The sequence below is a fragment of the Brachyhypopomus gauderio genome, chromosome 10 (genome assembly GCF_052324685.1).
Source record: "Brachyhypopomus gauderio isolate BG-103 chromosome 10, BGAUD_0.2, whole genome shotgun sequence".
Taxonomy (NCBI): Eukaryota; Metazoa; Chordata; class Actinopteri; order Gymnotiformes; family Hypopomidae; genus Brachyhypopomus; species Brachyhypopomus gauderio.
Window position 1 is genome coordinate 15,610,093 of NC_135220.1, and position 24,847 is coordinate 15,634,939.

General features: G+C 42.7%; 4 protein-coding genes across 9 annotated transcripts; 3 read left to right on the forward strand and 1 right to left on the reverse strand.

Moving 5' to 3' along the window:
* The first annotated feature begins 607 nt into the window (after window positions 1-607).
* Window positions 608-6,576, forward strand: dbnla (drebrin-like a). 4 transcript variants are annotated; one of them, XM_077019920.1, is made up of 17 exons: window positions 612-854; window positions 1,921-1,976; window positions 2,248-2,360; window positions 2,797-2,871; window positions 2,981-3,127; window positions 3,219-3,296; window positions 3,386-3,537; window positions 3,731-3,803; window positions 3,893-4,044; window positions 4,238-4,292; window positions 4,801-4,872; window positions 4,976-5,084; window positions 5,198-5,431; window positions 5,540-5,602; window positions 5,734-5,801; window positions 5,937-6,024; window positions 6,131-6,575. In XM_077019920.1, the coding sequence occupies exons 1-17, from the start codon at window positions 772-774 to the stop codon at window positions 6,265-6,267; spliced, it is 1,755 nt and encodes a 584-aa protein (XP_076876035.1). In that variant the 5' UTR covers window positions 612-771; the 3' UTR covers window positions 6,268-6,575. The 4 variants fall into 4 exon arrangements, with proteins under 4 accessions (XP_076876039.1, XP_076876035.1, XP_076876038.1 ...); XM_077019923.1 differs by lacking the exon at window positions 612-854 and adding an exon at window positions 915-991; XM_077019921.1 differs by lacking the exon at window positions 612-854 and adding an exon at window positions 1,020-1,293.
* Window positions 6,577-7,423: 847 nt separating this feature from the next.
* On the forward strand, window positions 7,424-8,714 carry cox5ba (cytochrome c oxidase subunit 5Ba). The gene is made up of 4 exons (XM_077019925.1): window positions 7,424-7,582; window positions 8,026-8,096; window positions 8,223-8,322; window positions 8,435-8,714. The coding sequence occupies exons 1-4, from the start codon at window positions 7,486-7,488 to the stop codon at window positions 8,545-8,547; spliced, it is 381 nt and encodes a 126-aa protein (XP_076876040.1). The 5' UTR covers window positions 7,424-7,485; the 3' UTR covers window positions 8,548-8,714.
* Window positions 8,715-14,586: 5,872 nt separating this feature from the next.
* Window positions 14,587-18,546, reverse strand: marchf5l (membrane-associated ring finger (C3HC4) 5, like). 2 transcript variants are annotated; one of them, XM_077019933.1, is made up of 7 exons: window positions 18,420-18,546; window positions 17,074-17,184; window positions 16,362-16,564; window positions 15,817-15,947; window positions 15,365-15,548; window positions 15,080-15,246; window positions 14,587-14,975 (listed from the first exon to the last, which is right to left on the reverse strand). In XM_077019933.1, the coding sequence occupies exons 2-7, from the start codon at window positions 17,100-17,102 to the stop codon at window positions 14,832-14,834; spliced, it is 858 nt and encodes a 285-aa protein (XP_076876048.1). In that variant the 5' UTR covers window positions 17,103-17,184; window positions 18,420-18,546; the 3' UTR covers window positions 14,587-14,831. The 2 variants fall into 2 exon arrangements, with proteins under 2 accessions (XP_076876048.1, XP_076876047.1); XM_077019932.1 differs by lacking the exon at window positions 18,420-18,546 and adding an exon at window positions 17,659-17,813.
* A 39-nt stretch (window positions 18,547-18,585) lies between these two features.
* actr1b (actin related protein 1B) lies at window positions 18,586-24,153 on the forward strand. Of its 2 annotated transcripts, none has more exons than XM_077019927.1 (11): window positions 18,586-18,724; window positions 19,902-19,966; window positions 20,418-20,493; window positions 20,742-20,867; window positions 20,998-21,122; window positions 21,234-21,450; window positions 21,658-21,750; window positions 21,843-22,017; window positions 22,112-22,173; window positions 22,276-22,316; window positions 22,567-24,153. In XM_077019927.1, the coding sequence occupies exons 1-11, from the start codon at window positions 18,677-18,679 to the stop codon at window positions 22,667-22,669; spliced, it is 1,131 nt and encodes a 376-aa protein (XP_076876042.1). In that variant the 5' UTR covers window positions 18,586-18,676; the 3' UTR covers window positions 22,670-24,153. The 2 variants fall into 2 exon arrangements, with proteins under 2 accessions (XP_076876042.1, XP_076876041.1); XM_077019926.1 differs by lacking the exon at window positions 18,586-18,724 and adding an exon at window positions 18,936-19,213.
* The last annotated feature ends 694 nt before the right edge of the window (window positions 24,154-24,847 follow it).

A 24,847-nucleotide genomic window follows, 5' to 3' on the forward strand; every position in this document is an offset into this window, starting at 1 on the left:
GACATACACATTTTAAGCATAATGTACATTTGACATGACACCATTAAAATAGTTTACATAATTCCAGGACTAACACTAGAAATCATTAATTATGTTGCGTGTTTCAATTGCGACATCGTGCGGTCAAAAAGATTTTTGCGTCTATTACATAGCGCCCAAGACTATGGAACGTTTGGGTTATTCCAGTTATTCAGGTTTTGATACAAATGTAAAGAATTGCACGAAAGATTTTTTACTAAGAACTCCTCCAAATTCTCCACCAAATACTGTGCAAGTTAATTTGTGTGATGGCTTAGAAAATGCAACGTCACATGTCAAACTCGTTTCACAAGTGCTGTCGCGGACAGGATGTAGGTATAGAATTGCTTCATAAAGTCAGCTGTTGTTTTTGTGTTGGTGTGTACCTGTTAATGTGTGCGTACGCGTACGTGTGTATTATGATCACCTTGGTTCAGTGAAGTCAATACAAATTATTCAACAACAAATCGTTTCACTTTGTTTCATCGCTTTTGTCATTTTCTCCACATTATTTTCAATACATCTACAGATGAAGTGTCCTTTAAGAAAATGTGTCCTACCCCGTTTCAAATGTCAGAAAACTTGTTGAGCCTGATTTTTTGGTAGTAGTTTTACTATTGGGCCGATTGTGGAACTGCTGATCAGTGACCCAGGCGCAAACGGACAGAAACTTAATGCTTGTGATAGGTCTATGATTAAATCTATCGCACGTCTCTGAGGAGATTATTATTATCAGGGTTATTTCGCGGCGTTATGGCAGTAAACCTGAGTAAAAACGGCGTTGCACTAAAATCTACGTATGACGAAGTGGTGGATGGAAGGAGTGACACAAATTGGTAAGAGACTACAAAAAGCCCGCGTTTCCCACTTTATACATTTTAAAATAGAAATATCCATGCTGCTCGGTTGTGAATGAAACGTAAGAATTGCGTTACAGATTTCTAAATATCTGCAGTTAGTTCGGCATACACAGGTGAGTACTTCCATAACATCTCGGCCTCGCGAGCGGACGTGAAGTCTGTTCCACTGAGGACATTTCGGATCACACCAAAACCATTTCAAACATACACGAACTTACCACTGAAGTACCAACCAAACCTCAATCACCGGCTACATTTGCGCTGACAGCCAGCTTCTCCGACTGAAACAAGTGTTGGATTAAGTTACAGAGACAGTATGGAATTGTTAAACCTTTCAGTTTACTAATACTGAGAAAATCCCGATTAAATCCTGAGCTAGTGTTAGATCGAGTATCGGCTCTCGGCTCAACTTTAGGTAACTTCCTTTACAGCTCTCAACTAGTTTATAGTTTGTCTCCAGTGCTACGAGACATTCAGCTGCATTTGTTAGCGTGTCCTCAGGGTGGTCAGGCGTCCGGTTTTAGGACAGTTCAGTTTTCCAGCTCGCTGCAGTCTGAAACGTTAATTTATATTACAGTTTTCTAAATGAAACTGGTGAGCTTTGCTAGCTAGCTGGGTAGGATCTGATTTTAATTTTGTTTCGTTGTGTAATATCTCAGTCCCACATGTGATCATCATTTCAGTCTAGTCCTCGTTTCAAGAACTACTGTTCTTAGCAATAAACAGATGTGGACAGATTTCCATCCACAAACAACAGAGATTCGATAGCAGTGCAAGCCAGAGACACTTCAAGATGGCTTCATGGGTTTGTTTTCAGTGTGATGTGGTGCATCCAGTCACACCAGGTGACATTACCTGTCAGGTGTGTACAGGTGCTCTCCCAAGACAGTTGTTAGCTCTGACCCGAGATCAGTCTCAAAGTCGCCACATTGAACTGGTCTAACTCATGCTGTCACTGGATCTCTGCTTTTATTCATTGCTTAGAGTGATGTCAGCACCAAGCACATTTCTTAAGCCTGTTTCTTCAAAACCTTTATTACAGGGCTTTGTTCACATATGAAGGAAACTCCAATGACATCCGAGTGGCAGGAAAAGGAGGTGAGTTACTGGGTATTACTGGACTCCACTGGGTATTACTGGGTGTTATTGGGGTCGGGGTTAGCCACAGTGACGTGTGTAAAATAGGATGTCTGAGACATTATTCTCGTTTTCAGGTAATGAAATTGATTTTCACATCAGCCGTTATTTCTCTCTGCTTTTGTCCGTTTCCTTTCTACGTGTTTGATGTGTGAGAGGCTGCACAGCGCTGACATGCACAGCTAGTTATGGCAGTATAGCAGATGACACTGTTTACATTGTCGTGTCACAGCTGGAGGTCTGGAGGAAATGGTGCAGGAGCTGAACAGTGGCAAAGTGATGTATGCCTTCTGCCGAGTGCAGGAACCTGGCTCTGGAGTGCCCAAGTTTGTCCTCATCAACTGGGTAGGTGCACAGTAGTCCGGCGTCTGGATGGACGAAGCCAAAGAACCAGGAAGTAAACATAGACCTTCTCACGACCTCAGTGGAGCTTCTTGGTGTTACGCTTGGTTGACTCGCTGAAAGAAATGGTGTGGGTGTTTGCTGTGCTGGTTTAAAAAAACTAAACACTGCTGTAACTGGAAATTATGTTCAGATACATTTTTCATTGACAGAACTTGTTTGGAGAGATTTGTGCTGGGTTCCTACAAATGATGTAAGCAGTGGAATATAGGGAAATGGAGAGTGGGCATTACTAGGAAGAAATGTGGCAAAAATATCTTCAGTTTGCACACACTGCAAGGCTGGACCTCCACAACACAAGCCAGTGTGTCTGTAATAGGTGTTTTTGTAGTGTCCACCCTCACCTGTTCAATTCACACGCTCCTTTGTGCCGATCTAGACTGGCGAGGGAGTCAAGGTCGTCAGGAAAGGGACGTGTGCCAATCACGTCCCGTCGATGGCCAATTTTTTGCGGGTACGTTCTCAGTGTGGACTTAATAAACATAAAGAACCCAGTGGAAGTCCAATGCACGTTGAGCCTGTGTCATTGTAGTAGTCTTAGATCAAATTGTGTGTTATTCCAGGGAGCACACGTGACTATCAATGCCCGTTCAGATGATGATGTTGAGCCTGACGCCATCATGGACAAAGTTGCTAAGGCTGCAGGGGTCAACTACAACCTCCACAAGGAGTCCAACCGCTTTAATGATGCAGTACCTCATGGCCCTGTGGTAAGGGATCGTGTGCTTTACAGAAGACATCTTGCACACACAAATCACCAGTTGCAGTCTTCTTACTGTTACATCGCTATTGTGCCTGTAGGGATCAGTGCATCAGAAGGTCAGCGCTGTGAAGGAAATTCAAAACACCAATAAGGATGACTTCTGGGCAGAGATGGAGGTGAGTGCTAGTGGGTGGGTGGAGTGAGTGCAGGTGGTTGCAAGGCTGTGCTTTACTCCACCCCCTTTTCTCCCCTACGCCCATATTAGCGGGAGGAGCAGAACCGGCGGCGGCAGGAGCGCAACAGGGCGGAGCAGGAGAGGCAGCGGATGGAGGAGGAGAGGCGGAACCAGGACACCAAGGAAGCAGCTGAGAGGGAGAGAAGACAGAAGGAGATAGCCAATCAGATCGACCAGCAGAGGTGAGTGACAAGGACAACATTTCGTTGACAAATGGCGTCAGAATGAAGCATGAATGCAAAGCAAAGTGAGTCCGCAGGCAGACAGCCAGTGAACTTTCCCGAAACATTCCCAGAAGAAGCATTATGGCTCTGTATCATGAGTAGTTTTTAAGGAGATGCCTTCAACAGTGTGTGTTGTGTGTTGTCTCTGTAGAGCGCACCAGAAGATCAGTGCTCTCAACGAAATTCAAAACACCAATAAGGATGACTTCTGGGCAAAGATGGAGGTGAGTGCTAGTGGGTGGGTGGCGTGGGTGCAGGTTGTTGCAAGGCTGTGCTTTACTCCACCCCCTTTTCTCCCCTACGCCCATATTAGCGGGAGGAGCAGAACAGGCGGCGGCAGGAGCGCAACAGGGCGGAGCAGGAGAGGCAGCAGATGGAGGAGGAGAGGCGGAACCAGGACGTCAGGGAAGCAGCTGAGAGGGAGAGAAGACAGAAGGAGATAGCCAATCAGATCGACCAGCAGAGGTGAGTGACAAGGACAGGGAACCAATCAACATCGTATAAGAAAGCACATAGCATATAATCTTACATAAAGCACATGTAGAACTGAGAGTGAGTTACACCAATTGGCATCATTTTTCTCAAAACACTGGAGCAAAGCTTGGAGGGATGTGAAACCCTTGTGTCTAATAAACCTGCTTTTTCTTGTTTGTCACAGACTGTTTGAGAATAAACAAGAAGCTGCAATCACAAAGAAGGAGACAGAGGAAGTGGTAAGACCAGGAGTAGGGGTAAGACCAGGAGTAGGGGTAAGACCAGGAGTAGGGGTAAGACCAGGAGTAGGGGTAAGACCAGGAGTAGGGGTAAGACCAGGAGTAGGGGTAAGACCAGGAGTAGGGGTAAGACCAGGAGTAGGGGTAAGACCAGAAGTAGGGGTAAGACCAGAAGTAGGGGTAAGACCGGGAAGGGGTAAGAGCATTTAGCAGATGAGCCAGCAGGGGCAAATCATTCACTATAGCTAGAAGCAAGAGATAAGATCCAGCAGGGGCAAATTAAAAAAACAACTGACTTTTCCAGTCCAGGTATTGAGAATCAAGAGTTAATTCCAAAGCTTTGGAGTTGATGTTACACCGTGAAGTTGATTCATTGTGTTTTGCCTGCACCCAGGCATGCATGGGGGACATAGTTTATCTTTTTTATTTTGTAGAGTCGACTCTCTGAAATTATTATTTTATTCATTGTGAATGACAACTGAACATCTCCACGGTGTTTATTCGGCAGAAGCAGGAACAGCCCCAGCTGGAGACTCGGAGAGGAGGAATGCCAAGATCACAGTCTGTCCAGATAGCTAATGTGAGTAAACACACACACTGCGTGTATAGTGTGCACTGTGGCTTAGAGAGCGAGAGTCAAAGATGCTGACAGACAATTGAGCAGCTCACCCATGTGTCTGCAGGAGGCCGCTGCCCTCATCTCCCAGCGCAAAGTCAATCCAAGAGACGTGTTTAAACAGAAGGAGAAAAGCTTAGTCACAAACGGAACCCCATCCTATGGATCCCAGCCAGGCAAGAACCGCTCTACTGTCTATCAGAATATATTCACGTTTTTGTACTCCCCGTCATCTTTACCCTTATATATGCTGTGTCATCACTAACTGCACATGTTTCTGTCTCTCCAGGACGTTTGAAAAGCCCATTTATTACTCAGCAGTCGGACTCCAGTGAGAGACCTACCTGGGAGGTATCCCAGTACTCCAGTCCAGCAAATCTTCAGTCTGCCCCTACTAAATATTCCCCTACTGAATCTGCCCCTACTGAAGTTGGTCTGGCGAAAGCTTCCCCAGTCTATAGCGGCTCAGCTGTTCCAGCGTTTCCACATCAGGATCCAGGTCAACAGACAAACGTCCTCATCGGTAAATAATCATTTTGGTGGCTGGATTGATTGCTTGGTTAGGAAAGGGCTGTAGGTGTGATGTTCTCCGGTGTTTAACTGAAACCGTATTTTTTGTACATTTTTACAGAGCACTTTGCTGATCATTCACTCACACACCAACAAGATGAAGTGTCAGATGAAGAGTGGCAAGGTGTGGTGTGCTTAAACACATGACCCACAATCTTCTCAATATATGGTTTATTTAGAACATAAATGGTCTCCTTTTGCTTTCTATCATCAATGTTTACTTCTTGATGTTGCATATGGGATATGGTGATGAAGACTCTGATGAAGGAGAGCCTGTAAAGACAGAGCCTTTGTATCACCACATCTACGAAAATTTTAAACTGGTACGGTCTTCCCTCTCAGCCCACATCTATTAAGCTTCGTCGTGGCATGGCTGCTGTGTAATAAAAACATAATCAAACCTGAGTCAGAAGGGTGGGCAGCAGTCTCACTAAATGGGCTTGTTTTACATTTCATAGACGGAGGACAGTAAAACTGCCGAAGCCAGCGAGGACCTCGGGGCTGAGCAAAACATCTGTGCCAGGGCGCTCTATGATTACCAGGCTGGTGAGTGGTCTACAGTGCAGCCAACAGAGAGGAATCCTAGTTTAAAGCTAAAATTTTAATCTAATGCTAAACGGTAATCTACTGCTAAGATATTTTTTTTCTTCAGGTGATGATACGGAGATCACCTTTGACCCAGATGACATCATCAGCGGCATAGAGATGATCGATGAGGGCTGGTGGAGAGGTTTCGGTCCTGACGGCCATTTCGGAATGTTTCCAGCCAATTACGTGGAGTTGCTCTAAACCTGTCCTGACTGGTCCTGCCTCCATGATGTCCTGCCCCATGCAGTTACTCAGCACTGTGATGTTTCTTATTCTAATGAATCAGATTTAGGTCAGGATGGGCTTGGTGATTGGTTAACAAATTGAATGTCGCTAGAAAGCAGGGAAACACCCATATTTCTTATTGCAGTACTGCTCAGTCATGGGATCTGAGCAACGAGATCTGGTAGAAGCTCTTTCAGCGTACTTAAACTGTACAAGTCTGGGTAGGGTTATATAATTTCACTTGCAGTCACACAAATATGTATAATAAACGATTGAAATACTGTATTTTGCATTCATTCATTTGGCAAAATTGAGCTTTGTATGTTCAATAGTGTTGGCCTATTGTTTATATTAAATAAAATCTAATGATAATTTAGCTATCTATATCACTCTAATTAGTGTGATAGATCCTAATTACTCTGGTAGACTGGTTTAGTATAGCTGGTAATATTCTATATGAGTCACATCTAAGTTTCAAATGTTTTAATCATGCACAAATTTTGACTCCCATTTTGATCAAAGAGCTTGACAATTAGTCCTTAAACACTAAGATGTATGTCTGGTGGAACAATGATAGCTGTCATCATGGGAGGCAAACAACTCACATTAGAGAAAGGTCACCGGGAAGAAACACTGAAGAAAAAATATGACATGCAGATCAGCATGCTGATGACACATGGGTTCCTGGCTTGTCCAACAAAATGCTGACTGCCCAAGATACCAAATGACTTTAATTGAACAACAAAAAAAGTCCATAGTGAAGAGACTTCTGAGAACAGGACTGATGGGTGGGTCCTCATGGATGGTTGATCTGGTGAAAAATGAATCTACAGAAGGCAAAAGCATGTTTTTTTTTCACTTAATATTTCCTCGTATTTATTTGCTGTTATACTTTTGCAGCAAAAAAATAAATAAAACCTAAATAGGATTTTTCCGGATATGTGACTTTTCCCAGACAGTCGAATACCGTACTACAAAGGCAAGTTATTTCTCCACATTGATAGACATCCACACTTGTCTCTGGATGCTTTTCTATGTTTAGGCATCAGCCCGTAGCTAAATACGTCTGGGATGGAGGCGGTCCCAACCGGACATAGAGGAGCGCGTATGAACACGACGTCAATTTCGTGCGACAGTTATATCTCATCTGCGACGTCATCAACAGATTCCAGCGCTTTTGGGACAGAAGAAGAAATGGCAGCAAGGTTACTCATGAGAAGCGTCGTCCGCGCCTCGGCCGTTTGTCGGGCTTCTCCCGTCACTGCCCTCACTCGGGGCATGTCGGCTGGAGGTACAGTATTATTCTAAGTTTGCTTACATTTTGTGGCAGTTGCAACATCACTGTGCATCGCTTTAATTGTCCTTTCGCCAAGGGCAAGAAACTGCATTAGGGTTGTGTTGGTGCGACCTAGCCAACATCTCACTTCCGTCTCAGCTAGCTCGTTAGCACAGCTGCTAAGCGGAAATAATACTTAGGTTTACTCTACTGCAGGACCGCGTATTTGGTGTCTTTGGTCATTTGTAATTTTAGATATAGGATAACAAAACTGTGTCTTTATTTCTGACTGGTAAAGAATATAAGCTTCTAGCCATAATGTGTGAAATCGTGTTAGCCGTTTAGCCAGGTCGTTTAGGTGGCTGTTTCTTTAGTTTCCACTAGAAAGGCAGGCTTTAGATTAACTAAATTACTAAACCTGAATTTTTTTGTAACGTTCTTTTAATTTCTCATTTTAGGCATTCCCACCGACGAACAACAAGCCACTGGTTTGGAAAAGATTATTATGCGAACAACGCAAGAAGGCAAGGTATGTAGCGAGAACTGCCGTCCTACAAAACATCGGTACTAATTTGTCTGCATTATTGATCATTTCTTCGTAATCACACATCCAGTCTGAACAGGGTGACCTTATTTACTGCTCTGAAACTTTCAGGATCCTTACAGTATACAGAAGCCTAAAATGTACGCTGGTACAAAGGAGGAGCCCCATATCGTCCCATCCGTCAACAACAAAAGACTCGTGGGCTGCATCTGTAAGTGCTGATCACTGAATCATAGTTGTGATCCGTTTGTCCTCTGTCCTTGAATGCAAAAGCACTCGAGGTGCAAGATGTGAAGTTAACTGTCCGTTTGACTGTGTGGAAGGTGAGGAGGACAACACGTCCGTCGTGTGGTTCTGGCTCCATGAGGGAGATGTGCAGCGCTGCCCCTCCTGCGGCTCCCACTACAAGTTGGTGCATCACGAGATGCCTCACTGAGAGAACTGCGTCAAGTTCAATTCCTGTAACTTAAACGTTATAACATCGTATGCTTTTGTTTCACGCGATGTGTGTAATGCACTCAATCCTCTTGGTGTGTGAGATCTACTATACTTTTGCGATTCCACATGCAGCAGTTTGCTCCTAATAAATTAAATAAACCTTAATGTGTTAAGTTGTCTTGTTTCATATATTGGTTTTGCCTTTAAGTGAACAGTGAGATGTGTATCCTGGTATAGACGACTAATCTTCTACTGATCTTCTGGACCATAACGTTTATTTCAGATCTTGGTGCATTGTTGCTCAAATTGAAGTAACCGTTCTCATCACATTTGAAACGTTGAAGATGTATATTTAGTGTTTCTAGTTAAAGTCTACAAGTCTGCCATTTTAGAATCATATACCTTTTTATAGCGTTTCGTATGCCATTTAATAAATCCTTCATCCTGTCGACAAACACGTATAAGACAACCTGTCATCTATTGACAGTAAACGGTAATAACACGTAAAGGTGACCGGCATATGACAATGCCATCGACATTTTGTTTTGAGACATTGGCATGTGCCTGTCATTGACTGACGTTAAAGTACCTATGTTTAGCTAGCACACATGCTTACGCTACTGAAAAGTAATTTGAAAGCTTTTGAAAGTCATTTATAGGTGCCAGTAGCAAATAAGTCGCCATATTGTTTTCCTCTTGGAGGAGGTTTTTTGCAATAATTTCAATAGCTTTTAACCGGTCCATCATAAGACCACCAAACAACTTGTATTTAAGTGCATACTAAACAAACTACAACTATCAGTGTTGAATTGGTATTTATACCTCATCTCTATTTGTGGTGGTCAGTTTTTGTTTACAAATTTCCATTGCCATCGGTTCAATTACCCACCACAGATTCTTGCATATGGAAAATTAGTCCCCTTTATTCTAAGGATGAACTCAACATTGCTACCACATGGTCAATAAAATTACAAACATTCAAAAGCTACTGAAATTTATAAATAAGGTATAAATACTGTTGTTTTTTAGATGCACTTTATATAATACAACTTGTTTTGTGGATTTATGACAGACCGTTTTAAAGCTATTTAAATTCTTAGACAAAATCTGACCACCACAAAAAGGTGCAAGGTATAAATACGAGTTGTGTTGTACTACGAGTTGTAGGTTGTCGTACATCATGCACTTTATGTAATAGGCCTACAACTTGTTTGGTGGTCTAATGAAGGACCTTTTAAAAGCTATTGAAACCTATACAAAAACAGTGCGCCGTGCTCTGGGGCCTTTATGACCGCCACTTGCGTCCGTGTTAAGGTAATTTGTAGACAGTGCTTGAGACGTTGCAGCGGTGATAATAGTACATTTAAAATAACATGTCTGCAGTTTAAAATACGTCTATTCCTGACGTAAACAAAGTTGTTGGTGTTTGTCTTGATTGCCAGAAATAAAAATTTCCATGTTTTGGCACCTTTGCTTATACTGTCTTTAAGTTATTGAAAAATGTGAAACCAACTTTTCTGCACTTGTCATCCGTAGGTAAGATGTTGATGTTATTACATCAACCTCTCCATGTTATTACTGCCTCTCAAAATGTGTCTTTGCATCTCAGTGTTTAACAAGCGTTAAAGACAAAAGAATGTCAAGATGACAAAAGGAGAGAACAGTATACAGAAAATAAAAAAAGTGAACACTTTCATGTTACCCTTAAGTCATAGCTGGCAAATGTATTAACTTTGTAAATTAATACCAAATGTAATATGAGTGCAATGTAATATTAGTCCAAAGACATGCATGGTAGATTGATTGATCACTCTAAATTGCCCATAGGTGTGAGTAGTGTGTGTGTGTGTGTGTTGGCCATGTGGTGGGCTGGTGACCTGCCCCTGTATACCCTGCCTTTGCCAGGAGATGCTGGGATTGACTCCAGCCCTCCGTGACCCTGACTAGCCGTATTAAGCGGTAAAGATAATCTATGTATGGATGGATGTAATATTAGTGTTTTCAAATCAGTTTGATGTAATATCAGTGTGATGTAATATCGGTGCTCTTCCTCCATCATATGGTAACAAACCTCAGAATGAAGACAGAATTTAACCAGTGGACTTTCAGTGCTTAACCAGTGAACACTCAAACAGAGCAAAACCAGCAAATACAGCTAATCCACTTCAATCCAGCATTTCACAATCATATGAAACATAGTCAACAAAGTCAGCAGATCTTAGTCTGGTTAGTTCCTGTAGCCCAGTGGTTCCCAAACTTTTTCTGCCGTGCCCCCCTTTAGTAGATGAGAATATTTTTGCGCCCCCCCCCCCCCATATTGATTAGGGATGTACCGATTCACGTTTTTCACTTCCAATACCGATTCAGATATCTGAGGCTTAGTATCGGCGATAGAGTAAAACTGTGCTGAATCGACTTAAAACATTTTTTTTTTAAACACAGACATACTGAATTAGAAGTTTATTGAAAACTCTGTACCAGTATAGCACACTTAAACACACACAAAAACATGTAAAAACAACACAACTTGCATTTGTTCAGTCAGTGCAATTATGAATATAACATTGAATGTAAAATAAATAATACCAAAGAACCTGAAACTTACAAAAACAATAGGTTCACAACTTTGGTCAAACATGAAAAAAATAAACTGCAAGAAACCTTTTAAATGGTTCAAGAATTCTAAATATAATTTAAAATAAATAAGGAGATGAAATAAGAGAAACAGCAATTCATATGCGGCTAGTTTGCAAGCGCAGACATCACGCAGAGCACAAAGCATGTAACGGCCAGAAATATGTGTACTGTCTCTTTAAGGGAGCGAGTTGAGTGCGCGTATGGAATATTGTTGACTCAGACCACTGCTCTTTATTTTATCATTATTTCATTTCTGTAAGTAACGCATTCAATGAGCTTTGGGCAACTCATCAGTTCATGTATGAACAGTCAAGTAGTGCTGGAGCCCAGGTTTAATTTGGTCAACCAGCAAATAAACGGACTAAGTGGAATAGCACCAGCGCGAGTACGAGTCAGTGATTCACCTCTCCTCTGTGTGCTTCGCGTTTCACTGTTAACTGTTCACCGTTAACTGTCCAGGTTCACTTCTATCCGGGACAGAGTGGATATTTAAGGTTGAACTAACTCCGAAAAGCAAGCAATACAAGCATAGAATTAGACTGAATAGATCTGTTTTTATGGATCGGTCACATTGTCACCGATACCCGATCTAGAATTGTTTCAGATATTAATATCGGAATCGGTGCATCCCGTTTTACTTCCAAGCTCCGCGCCCCCCCTGCAATAGCTCCGCGCCCCACCTAGGGGGCGCGCCCCCCACTTTGGGAACCACTGCTGTAGCCTGTAGTTCCCAGGTTTAATCTACTCACACAAACATTTCATGACTAGAAATAATTGGGATTCAGTTCTTCTCTAGAAAGTCCATCCCCTTGTTAGCAGTCACACTTTGTGTGCATGTCATCAACCAAACCTTTCAAAGTTAACTGGGAGTTGGAATTCACACATTTAGATACAGCTGCAGAACGGTCTAGAACATGCTGAATCTCCAGCAGTGCCCGTCCTTGGTATTCTTGGGTTCATAGCTGTGCTACAAAACACAAGTTCACTCTTTGGTCAGATTAATAGAATACAGAGGTGGGACCAAGTCAGTGTTTTGCAAGTCTCAAGTAAGTCCAAGTCTTTATCCTCAAGTCCCGAGTCAAGTCTCAAGTAAAGACAGTCAACTCAAGTCAAGTCTCGAGTCAAGACAGGCAACCGTCAAGTCAAGTCCCAAGTCTGAAACTTGGAATTTCAAGTCCTTTCGAGTCTTTTTTTTACAGGCACCAACGCTTTACGAATGCTACGCTGATGCGTTTCTTTACTCGTTTTGTTGGTGTCCGCCAGCCAAAAGATGACAGATCATTTACAGTTTATCTTCTCTTAATTACATAAATGTACTTAAACAAGAATGTTTCGTTTTCATTTTACAAGAAAATAGCAAGCTTAATCGTAAGCAAGATGCTGTCATTACGAATGGTTATTCTAAACATTTGGATACAATGTTTAAATATAGACTAATAAAAGGTTAGGGTTATTTTTTCATTGTTTTCTGTTATTGTGGGGTCACGGTGTAGGCTACTATTGTTACCTGGAGATTCAGTGGGGTCACATATTCTGATGGCTGCTGTCAGAATTGGTCATATATTGGCTCGTGGATACCAACAAAACGAGTAAAGAAAGTGCATCAGCGTAGTTTACGTAGCATTCGTAAAGCGTTTGTGCCTCTGAACAAAAACTGTGAAATAGCGCCCCCTGTGGTCACAAAACTCGACGGTCACAGAATCTGGTGTAACGCCGGTCTGCGTCAGAAGGACGGAAATGAAATGGGGCGCACTTTATAAATATTAATATGCGTTTTAGATTTAGATTTGGGGTAAAAAAAATCAAGTCTTTGCAAGTAAACAGGTTCAAGTCCAATTCAAGTCCCAAGTTATTGGTGTAAAAGTCCAAGTCAAGTCTAAGTCTCTGAATATTTTTTCAAGTCAAGTCAAAAGTCTTAATATTAATGACTCGAGTCTGACTCGAGTCCAAGTCATGTGACTCGAGTCCCCACCTCTGATAGAATACTTTAACTATGATTACAGTTACAGGGGACAGAAAGGAAACATAAGCATAAAGGCAAACAAAGACTAGTTTGTCGAAGCATAGAAACAACAAAAATGGTGTAAGGTTTTCACCTGGTCAAAAGTCAGATGAATGTGATGTGTTTGAATGACATGAAGTCTGTTTTTAGGTTTCACTGGCCCTTAAACAGAGATCAATGATTAATGAATTAATAGAACAGGTCACAGGACATCAAGGAGGGAATTCCTTTATTTTTCTTCTGTTCGTTCTTCTCCTGCCTCCAGTACAGTGCCTTTTGAGACACACGGTGATGCCCATTTTGAACAGTGCAGAAGTGACTGCTTTTGTCCATCCAAAGTCGTCTGGCTTACAGAAGCAGTTATGAAGTCATCCTCTGCCATCCCATTTAGCTGAGTGGAATTTAATGTGGGGTTGGGGGGTGGTTTGGGGTGGAACTTGACAAAACTGTTAAACAAATAATTGTCAGTACTAAATTGCAATGCTTGTTCATGGCTGAACAATATGATTCCGTGTGTTCATCCTCAGTGAGGTGGCTTTATTAGCTCAGTGGCAAGTCCACATCTCACTGTCACTAGTTCACCTGGAGCTCTTCAGGACCAGTTAGGGGTTGCCTCTGCCAGGTAAAGTCCTCTCTGGGTTTGCATGAATAGAGCAGCAGCAGCACGGTGGGCTGCAACTCAGGTGTCATGTGTGATCCTGTTCACACAGTGATATAATAATGAATAATAATAAAAACTCAGAAACCTTTTGAATGACATTTTGGGTAAAGCAATAAGAACAGTACATCAATAAATGAGTGCTGAACTGCATCTTTTTATGATTATAGCAAGATACCATAACTTCAGCGCCCCCTGCTGGCACTTTACTATCACACCTTTCCTAGCAGGTTCTAGTACAGGGGTGCCCACAAGTTTTCAGCTTGCCAGCTACTTATAAGATGACCGAGTCGGAAATATCTACCTATTTATTTTTTACTTTTTTTTTCTTTGCTTAGTTTAAATTCATATATTACCAATGAATACAGAAATTGTTTCAATCATCTACCAGTAATTGTTAAAAACTCCATCAGCACCATTTGATTTTCTAATTTAAATAATTATTTCATCTAACTTCAAAGCACCATTTTCAGACCTATATTGTTAAAGGAGATGGTTGTTAATACAGTTGGTGAACTGTATTACTTCACAAAAGAGTCTGTGATCTGGGACATACAACGTTCACTCTCCATCTTTTTATTGGCTTCCGCAAAGTGTATGAAATTTGAAGCTTAGCACAGAGAGACTTGCTGGTAAACAATCCAAACTTTGCAACCATTATTGCCAGAGCCACAGTGATTTGATATTCCATGAGTTGTTTATTTAATCAAGATTAAATAAAGATTTCATAAGCACAAATATCAAATCAAATCACAATTTAATAATGTAATACCTGAAATAAAATAATCTGTAGTACAGTCAACATCGCCATGAGAAAGACTTCGAAAACGATTGGTAACCATGGAAAAGTATCAGAATATTATGATTTGAATAAAGTTACTATTGAATAAAGTTACTATTGAATAAAGTTACTATTGAATAAGATTCTAAATGGGTGTAATTAACAGAGCGTGTGTGTGGAAGGAGCAGCGATCCCGTCCCCTCATCAGTCGTCCTCTTCAGCCGTGTCCTCCGCCTGCCCCTCCCTCTCAGGGTAGTTCAGGATGTGTCTGTTGGCCTGAATGAGATATTGCTGTTGCCTAAAGTACACCTTAAGCACTCCCTTGATCACCACAAACGCAATGCCGCCCTGCATAGACAAAAAAAAAGAAGAAGCCATCTTTAGGAAGGCCATGCTGCAGACTCGATCGGGTCAGAACAAACCAGGCTTTGAAGCAGCCGTGCTCCACCCACCAGGATGGTGCGCTGCAGACTGGAGGGGACCCTGTGGAAGAGAAGCCGGCCCACCAGACTGGCGATGGAGGGGAAGACCAGCGCGCCACACAGCGTCCGGGACACAGAGATGTGGTCTCCTCCGTAACCGGCATCAGCCGGCACGCGGGGGAGGGGTCGGCCAATCCCTGTGCGCGGTGACAAACGGGAACCCAAAAGACTCGTGAGGAAGCTGCCTAAACTCAGACATGTTGCAGATAGTGTTACGCCAACATTGCACGGTCATGGATGTTCTCTTCATCGTACCAGGTACAAGGCCACTGAGCATCTGGAGTTTGGAAGAGTGTCGTTGCCATAACCGCACTGCGTACTCCTCCCAGCGAATCATCTTTCCCAGCACCAGCATGACTGGGATGGTGGGTAAACCCATGAGCAGGAAGAGAGGGTCAGCCCGCTCCATCACATCCAGCCCCTTCTTATGACCCACAACCTGAACACACAGCACTGCTGTCACTGAATCGCTCCATCACACGTCCCAGTCTGAGAATTAGGCTGAATTACAAAGCGGAGTTATGTGCTCAAACTCAATTACTATAGTAGGGGCAGACAGCCGGCCACAGCTATCGATTAAAAATAAACCTGAAGAAAATCGGATTTGGGAGTCAAACTGCAACCCCCACAAACCCCCCCCCCCCCCCCCCCCCCCCCCCCCCCCCCCGCCACCGCGATGGCAGAGCCAAAACCCTGTAATGACAGACCTGCATTACGGTGACGGCGCCGTAGGTGACGGCTGACCAGTAGACCGTGCTCACCACCACACCTGCAGCAGCAAACGGGCTGGCCCTGGACAAGGCCCGGTCCACCTGCTGGAGGAAGTACACCAAAGGGCCTGTCATAGGATGGACACACACACACACACACACACACACACACACACACACACACACAATTTAAACACAACATCAACAACATAATAAAAATAACAACAGCTTAATAAAAATAATAATAATGAATGTTTTATTTACATAGCACATTTTAAAATAAGTTGAGTGCTGACAGTCCAATTTAAACAGAATGATAAACAGAATGATGATAATCAGAAAGATGAGTTTCTTCTAGAAATGACTTGGACAAAAGAAGATAAAAAACTACAATAAAAAAAACCAAAAATTAATATAAAAAAAGTTTTGAGATTCTTTTTTAAGGTTAGTACATTTAAAAGATTACAAAGGTAATATGAAAGAGACAGGTTTGTCCTAGAACCCTGTTGATAATGAGAGTACACGGTTAAGCAGCTGTTCACCCATTTTGGGGAAGATGATGCGGTACTCTGTGCCACACTGAGGACAGCTGACGCTGCCCCCACTGTTCCCCTTCTGCTTCTCATCCAGCCAGCGCTGGAGACACGCCTGGTGGATCCACTTGGTGCAGCCCTTACAGCGGCACGGACTGACCCACTCAGCTACTCGATCCTCCCGCTCCGTGGCAAAGCACACCCAGCAGTGCCTGAGGAAGGAAGCACAAAAGGGTTCATCTACAGACTGACTGAGGTTTGTGTACAGACTGACCAGACGTTTGTGTACACTGATTGATGTTCTTCTATAGACTGACCTGGGGTTTTTCTATAGACTGATCTCAGGTTCGTGTACAGACCTGAGGATTGCTCAGGACAAATCCACAGACACTTTCATGCACTTTCCTCAAAACACGTTGAGAAACGTCTTCTCAATACACTTCCAGGTTGCTTTTTATATTCTTATTTTTATATGCAGTTTCCTTTTTATTCGTAAAGTTCAACAATTGTGTTATGAGAAGGAAAAGCATAAAATCTGACGTACATGAGATTTCATTACACCAGAAAGTAAAGGAAATATCTAAATCTTTAAAAATTGTTCTAAATGAGATTTAGAATTTTCATATTCTAAATATGCTATTACATGTCTTGAAATTGGTGCTTTTTAAAAATTCTACACTATCACCTGCACAAGAATATTTGACACAATATACCAGCTCACCTCTCGGGGGGCTCGTCTGCAGACGCCATTATGTGTCACGTTAAATCATCCGAGTAAAGTCCGAACATCAGTCTGGCCGACACAGATAGTTCGCCTGATCCACTATCCAACCTAATGACAACAACGTATTAGTCTTAAGGAGTAGCTACATTAGTGACAAGTACATGTTGCTGAAGTTCTGTTAAAGCTGATATCTGGCGACAGAGTAACTTCAGTGTAACACCTGAACGACAAACTTAATATTAGGCTCATTTTGTTTAGTCTTCTGACCATATAGTTAGTTAGCCAGCTATGTGACTGGCAGGCGACATTTAACTGATGTGTATCCTTGCATACTCATCACTACTAGCTAGGGAGGTTAGATAGCTACTACGTTTAATACCACACTGTCGAATCATAGCTAACTAGCTAACCCTGCTGGTTGGGTATATGTCTACCCAGATGAGATAACTGGTTTAAAATGAGCCCATAGTGAGTTAACGCTAATGTTAATCTGAAATCACTCAATTATCTAGCTAGGTAGTTAGTCAGCAGGTTTAAAGCGTTAAAAGTAGCGAGCAGGTGTATTTAAGTCAGTCCCCTCACCTCTCTGAAGCGTACTAGCTTGTCCTTTTCCAGCACACAGTCTGGTTTTACTGTCAGCGATTACTAACTGTGTCAGAGCAGATTTCACTTCACTTTTAACACAGGACAACAACACCTAGCGTCCCGACAGACGCGCAAATTAAAAGTCTTACTGTATCGACATTAATGCCAAAATTAGAGTCTTAACAACTCTTGCTCGATAATTTATAACAAAAAATAAAAATAAAATAAAGAAACTAATATTGGTTGCAGAAAGACAAATAGAAAATTAAATCTGGCATAATAGATGCAGATGCTGTTCAACATATTTGAGCACCGAAACTTTACAATGTGAATAACCTACAGTGTGAATAACCTTACAGTATGAATTGCCTGACATTAAACAGACCTCAACTCAACCTCAACCACTGACTCCATAAATGTGGCGATTCATGGGGAAACGTAAATACCTACTGAATTGAAGAACTACACAGTAAAACTGCCAGTTAATTTACTAAATGTAGTTATAGTAAAAGGTAGTTATAGTAAAAAATGGTTTGCCTCTATAATAGTTAAAATATTGTCATTTACGTTAAACTATTATTTTAACGTACTGTTGGACCAAAACAACACTCAAACACCACAGACTGTAAGGTGTAAAAAGCGTCTCGATTCTGGAAAAAGGCATATGTAATTTTGAGATAAATTTGCCCTTGCTCAGGTAAGTTGTCTTCAAGGTATTAATAGCTATTGACAGACACTTTCACCGTAGACCCACCCACCTTAGACAACAAATCTTTCGTCCTTCAACTTTGAGTTACATTGCAATCCAATTGGCTGCCGACGCTGCCAATCAAGTGACGCCCAGGCTCGCTAACTGTCTCTCCAAAGCTAGGTTGACGCACCAGTAGACAGACAGGCTCTTTGGTTTTCTGCTGAGCCGAGCGAGGCGGTGGTTGTTTTTTTTTACATGAATAAAGGATCTTAGCGTGTGGCGTTTGTAAAACAGTTGAAGAATAACTAAGACTGCAGATCCATAATGGAATCTTATGACATTATAGCAAACCAGCCGGTTGTAATCGATAATGTAAGTATGATGTCACCCATCCACACCCTAGCTAGCCTGCTGCTGATATCATGCTAGCTAGCTAGCTTTTTTTTTTTATCTCCCGGGTAACCCGCTAAATGACAATGGAGCTGTGTGGCTAGCGGTCTGCGCTAGCTCGAGCGCGTACGTTAGTTAGCTCGCGAGCTCACATAGAAGCTAACTAAATTAGCAAGTAACGTTATTTTTAACGGCCCTTCTGTTGAAGTCGCAAGCCGCAGTGAATCGCTCGCCCATCACAAACGTTGTCTTCGCCCTGTAGGTTAGCTAGCGATAGCTACGCCTTCATATGACAGCGACGGCGTTCGCTAGTTAGCATACCTGGCCGAACCAAACAAAACAAATGACATGTAGCTCGCTAGTTACTTAGCTTCGTAGCTAATGCCCTGTTTGGTTGGGTGGAATCGGCTAGCGGAACCAGCTGGACCTGGTGGTGACGGTTCTCGGTGCAGACCGTGCACATACATGGTGGTACGTGTGTGTTCCAGGTCCACTGTGAACTAAGCCGGCCAGGTTGAGTTGAGGGGCCGCTTGTGTTGTCTGACAGAAAGCCGGCTAGCCGTTTAGCCTCCAGCTGGGTTGTCGTTTGCTAAGATGGCTGGCTAGCCCGCACAAGTCATCGCTCCGGACCCCGCCTTATGAACCACAATCTACGAACACGTAGATTATAATGTGAAATCATCAACACATTTAGTTTACAGTAATACATTTTGAGCCGCAATATTAGCTAGCTAACGTATTAAGATTGCTGATCGACAAATCTTGGTAGCTATAGTTGGCTAGCTGCTTTATTCTGATTCGGTTACAAATCTTGATGTATGTTTGGATTCAGGTGTCAGTCTGTTATATTTTTATTTCCCAAAATGTTGTGTTTTGTGGCACTTAAGTGTTTAGTTGGTAAAGCACGTTAAATATATATAATGGTACATTGAAGTATTTCCACTTTTAAAGATGTTATTAACTGGATTTAAGAGGAGTCAAGAATTATGAGTTTTGCTTTCTCCTTCAAGCTTTATCTCATGACTTGATGCACAACAAAAAGGGCTTAGAGAGTTAGGAACTTAATGTTCTAGGAAAATCAGTCAGGCAATGGTGGCGTCTCCTACACCCAGATCACTACCTTTCATTCTGATTTATATGGTCCTTTATTTTTCTGCAGGGTTCTGGTGTTGTCAAAGCTGGGTTTGCTGGAGACCAGATTCCTAAATACTGTTTTCCAAATTAGTAAGTCCTCATTGCATGTATTCTTGCATTTACTTTAAACACACAACAATTCCCTGTAATAGTGTAAAAGCTCTGAACATTTTAATAGCACTGGTTGCAGGTTTTCTGATTTAAACAGTGTTGATGTAGTAACTAGTGGACAGTAGTAATAATCCAGAGGACATGTTGTTAAAGTATGATGTTTTTCTGTGCTTTTTTTCCCTCAAAGTCCTGCTCCTGTGGAAATAAGCTGTCAAATTAGTAAAAGCCAGTAAAAATAAACAAAAAATGCAGGCGGTGGATGTAATAACACAGTTATATAGTGTGTGCATACACGTGGCATGTGCTCCTACATTTTGATTGCTGGAGAAGTTTTTTCTCTTTCCAGCCCATTGTAATCAATTGGGGACTTTCATGAGCATCCTTTGTATTATAATATGCATAACTAAAGTTTTTTGTATTCAATTCTTAGTGTGGGACGACCCAAGCATGTTCGGGTGATGGCTGGCGCCCTCGAGGGGGATATCTTCATTGGCCCTAAAGCTGAGGTAAGACAGCTTGTAGTCTAAGGCTGAGGTAAGACAGGCTCGCTAACTGACTATAGCAGAGTTAAGACAGATTATATTCTAAAGCTGAGGTAAGACAGGCTGTATTCTAAAGCTGAGGTAAGCTTGTACTGAGTCGACTTGTGTCTATGGACAGGTGCACTGATATCTGGGGCTTGCGTTGGCAGTACTGGTGTGAAACGCTTGCAGTTGTAAGCTGCTTCTCCACGTGGGTGTTTTGGGTGTTGCAGGAGCACAGGGGGTTGCTGTCTGTGCGTTACCCGATGGAGCACGGCATTGTGAAAGACTGGAACGACATGGAGCGCATCTGGCAGTACGTCTACTCCAAGGAACAGCTGCAGACCTTCTCTGAGGAGGTGCGCCTGTTTTAGCTTCTGTTTCTGTTATTTTGGTTAACGTCACAGCTCTTGTGAGGATGTCAGTAGGTCGTTTCACAGAGGTGTGTGTGTGTGTGTGTCTGCCTGGGCTTTGCATGTGCACCCACAGCACCCGGTGCTGCTGACGGAGGCGCCGTTGAACCCCAGTAAAAACCGCGAGCGTGCAGCAGAGGTGTTCTTCGAGACCTTCAATGTGCCGGCACTCTTCATCTCCATGCAGGCAGTGCTCAGCCTGTGAGTCTGGGACCCAAGCGCTCCAGCCCCTCCCACCCAACAACTCAATTACTCCTCAAACTCAATTAAAAACTCAAACCCAACTTCCTGTACCACCGTCTTCCTCTGCAGATACGCCACGGGCCGAACCACGGGGGTGGTGCTGGACGCTGGAGACGGGGTGACGCATGCCGTTCCCATCTATGAGGGTTTTGCTATCCCGCACTCCATCATGCGGGTGGACATTGCCGGGCGGGACGTGTCCCGTTACCTCTGTCTGTTGCTGCGTAAGGAGGGCTACGATTTCCACACCTCTGCTGAGTTTGAGGTGGTGCGCACAATCAAGGAGGTACGAGATTCTGTTGGAAACTTTAGGAATTATTCAGAATTTTTGATCTCATCCAGCGAGTGTGCGTTTCTCTTAGGAATGGGCTTCTAGACTGGGAATTCTCGTGTTTAGTTGCAGTTGTATTGAATGCAAGACTACAACTGCTCTTGTGTGCTGCAAATATCTAATGAAAGCCAAAGTGTAGTAAACTCATCACGTGCTTTGCAGAGAGCCTGCTACCTCTCCCTAAACCCTCAGAAGGACGAGACTCTAGAGACAGAGAAAGCACAATACACCCTCCCTGATGGAAGCACTCTGGATGTAAGCCATGGAAGACTTATCTAAATAATTTCTTAATAGTTCAGTCTCGTGGTACTTGTGTTTGAAATACGAAACGTGTTTGGTGTACGCAGATTGGACCGGCCCGGTTCCGAGCACCAGAACTGCTCTTCAGACCTGACCTGATAGGGGACGAGAGTGAAGGGATTCATGAAGTCCTGGCCTTCGCAATCCAGAAGTCCGACATGGACCTGCGACGCACACTCTTCTCCAACATCGTCCTGTCTGGAGGGTCAACACTTCTCAAAGGTAGCACATTGGTCTCCAGAGTAACTACACTGATGTATAAATCTACCTGACATGTGAATTTCATCAACTGTTAATGGTTGCCCCTTCCTTCCAGGATTTGGTGACAGGTTACTGAGTGAGGTGAAGAAACTTGCACCTAAAGATGTTAAAATTAAGGTGAGAGGATTAAAGCATGTTGTCGTGGAAGAAAAATCTTATGTTTTTTTTGTGGCTTTGAAGTTCTCTCATACTCTGCTTTTATATCACCTATATTTTCAGATATCGGCTCCTCAGGAGCGGTTATATTCCACATGGATAGGGTGAGAAATCAGGAAATATCATTTCATTGGAGATATTTTGTGTTGTTATTTGAATGAATCTTTAGTGAATGTAACTTGAATGGTTAGGTTAGATTGAACACATTTTATGGTTAACAAAAGTCTATATTAAGTCTAAATGGATCCCAGTTTTCTTTTTCTTTTGATGTCTAGTTTCTTTTGCATTCTTTTGATGGTATTCTATGCAGTACATTGTTGAGGAGGTTGACTTATGTTGTGTGACTGTGTGTAGGGGATCTATCCTGGCCTCTCTGGACACCTTTAAGAAGATGTGGGTTTCTAAGAAGGAGTATGAAGAGGACCGTGCCCGTGCCATCCACAGGAAGACGTTTTAATAGGGGATCTGTCCTTCTGCCTCTCTCCCTGGTTCTCCTGCCCTCCTCCTCTCGCTTGCCCTCCCCATACCCATTCTAAACCCCCATGGGGACCTGCCCCCCCGTCCCCCCACCTCTGCCTCCCAGGCTTGCAATGCCTTCTGTTGCTCTGACCTCCTTCTCATTGGGACACTTGCTGGGGAGGGGTTTTGGGCAGGCAGTGTGTGCTCACTTGACACCCTTAGTACCCGTCAATCACAAAAGCAGCTTTTCAGGGCATCAGTCAACACATCACTATCATTTCATTTACCGAAGACGATGCTTTCTATTCCACCTAAATATTTATTACACTATTTGCCCTGTGCAGCGGTTGTGTCTGCTCCAGGATACAGCGCTTGTCCTTAGTGCACTGTGTTTGCTGTCCTAACATGCCGATAACACACATTAGGGTGAACCAGGAAGCACTCCGTGAGCTCAGACAGCCATGTTGGTGCAGGAGAAAGCCCAGCCGTGTCGGAGCAGGGGAAACTGTTAGCAGTGCTGTGGCCCTCCAAGACACAAAACCTGTAATTGATTTGGATGGAAACATGGTGTGAATGTTTTGCTCTATTGTAAAAAAAAAAAAGAAGAAGAAATTCATTCCACAGCTGGAGAGGATGGTATTGTTTTTATTTTCTGTAAATCAGTTGTCTCAGTTAGATGTGACCCTGTGGATGTCTATAGTTGAAGTCATGGTAGTATTGCTTCTCCTTTGTTTGCCTTTGCTTGTTAATGTTCTGGGGCTGACAGTGAAGCCACTTCTCTCCACTACTACAATTCTCTACAGCTCATGTTAGTCTGTCCTCTTCCTGCATCTCAAGGCTGTATCCACTCCAGTTCAAGGGATAGTGTGTACTCAGATACTACATACGTAGCTAGATATGTTGCTGCTTGAAATTTTGACTGGTGTTATACTGGGTATATCATGCTTTTAATGTGGAACCATCGATGTAGGACAGATAAAGACTATCTTTGGGGGTGTAGCTTACTTTTTTGTTTACATGCACTAAAAATATTTATAAAGTTGAGTTTCAAACCATAGCTGTTTTCCATGAGGTTGCACCTAGTATTACACCTCACCAGGGCTACCCGATCCCTGCCCAGCAGATACGGTTCTCCAAGTGTTTCATGCTACTCCCGGAAACCCTTTTGATTTCTTGTCATCTCGAACAGCAGACGGTGCTGTTTAAATATTTGGTGGAGGAATTAAATGAAGGATGTAACTCATGATAGGCTTATTTTGTCCGATAATTGTTATTCTTGTGATATACTTCCTCTATAAACAACATAAAAAAAGCATGCTATGAGAAGTTTATATATCAGTGATTCAGAATTTGGTGGCCCATTTCAAATAATGCAGCAGGAAACAAAATAATGGAAACACCAGCTGAAATTAGGGTCAGAATTTTGCTGTGACGAGTATTTAAAACTTAAAAAAAGAATAAAATATCCATACTGTACCGGGATCTGCTGAGTCTTTTAAAATGTTGAGTTTATAAAGAATATTTGACTTAATGCATTATCAAATGTTTATGAAAAACATTTTCAGCAGGAGAAATCTGGAGTAAACACAAGAGGCTTATTGAAAGGGGTAGAAATGGTGACAAACATGAGCACTGGTTTCCTGGTCCATGTGAAACTGCACCCTTATCTGCCACTGAAGACACATACACCGGTGACTGAGATAGGCAATACAATATAGTAAAATGACTGCCGGGTGTTGCAATGGAGAAAGTCACAAGAAACTGTTCATGTACACAGTCAGGCCCCAGCTGTTCGGGGGGTTTTGGGGTCACAGGCCCAACTCCGTATTACAGATTTACAAAAGTGTGACCTGGTGTTTCCATTATTCTGGCTCAGGACCTGATAAGAGTGCGATGGCCTCGTCCTGCGCCAACTGGCTGCACCCGGGGCTGCCGTGAGGGGAACGTCCAAACATTGGCCTCCTTTTCATTTTCCCTCTTTTTTAAGATGTAGTAATCAGCCTTGTGTACAGTGCATTGCTATTAAAAATGACTAAAATGTACAATATTGTTCCTTCAGCTGTTGCTTTTATTTTTCATTTTGTAAATTCAGTATGATAAATAAATTAATGACCGCTGTCTGAATTCAGAGCTTTCCTCTTCAACACGGAACATGGCCAGTGAATTTTTGATGTGT

Coding starts and splice junctions, on each gene's coding strand:
- dbnla (XM_077019920.1), top strand. CDS start 772: ATGGCAGTAAACCTGAGTAAAAACGGCGTTGCACTAAAATCTACGTAT. Junction 2,361..2,796: donor AGTTTGTCCTCATCAACTGG/GTAGGTGCACAG, acceptor GTGCCGATCTAG/ACTGGCGAGGGAGTCAAGGT. Junction 4,293..4,800: donor AGAAGGAGACAGAGGAAGTG/GTAAGACCAGGA, acceptor TTTATTCGGCAG/AAGCAGGAACAGCCCCAGCT.
- cox5ba (XM_077019925.1), top strand. CDS start 7,486: ATGGCAGCAAGGTTACTCATGAGAAGCGTCGTCCGCGCCTCGGCCGTT. Junction 8,097..8,222: donor GAACAACGCAAGAAGGCAAG/GTATGTAGCGAG, acceptor TGAAACTTTCAG/GATCCTTACAGTATACAGAA. Junction 8,323..8,434: donor AAGACTCGTGGGCTGCATCT/GTAAGTGCTGAT, acceptor ACTGTGTGGAAG/GTGAGGAGGACAACACGTCC.
- marchf5l (XM_077019933.1), bottom strand. CDS start 17,102: ATGGCGTCTGCAGACGAGCCCCCCGAGAG. Junction 16,565..17,073: donor GCAGACGAGCCCCCCGAGAG/GTGAGCTGGTAT, acceptor TTCCTTCCTCAG/GCACTGCTGGGTGTGCTTTG. Junction 15,247..15,364: donor GCTCAGTGGCCTTGTACCTG/GTACGATGAAGA, acceptor CACCGCGCACAG/GGATTGGCCGACCCCTCCCC.
- actr1b (XM_077019926.1), top strand. CDS start 19,124: ATGCCCTGTTTGGTTGGGTGGAATCGGCTAGCGGAACCAGCTGGACCT. Junction 19,967..20,417: donor AAATACTGTTTTCCAAATTA/GTAAGTCCTCAT, acceptor TTCAATTCTTAG/TGTGGGACGACCCAAGCATG. Junction 22,174..22,275: donor CTAAAGATGTTAAAATTAAG/GTGAGAGGATTA, acceptor CTATATTTTCAG/ATATCGGCTCCTCAGGAGCG.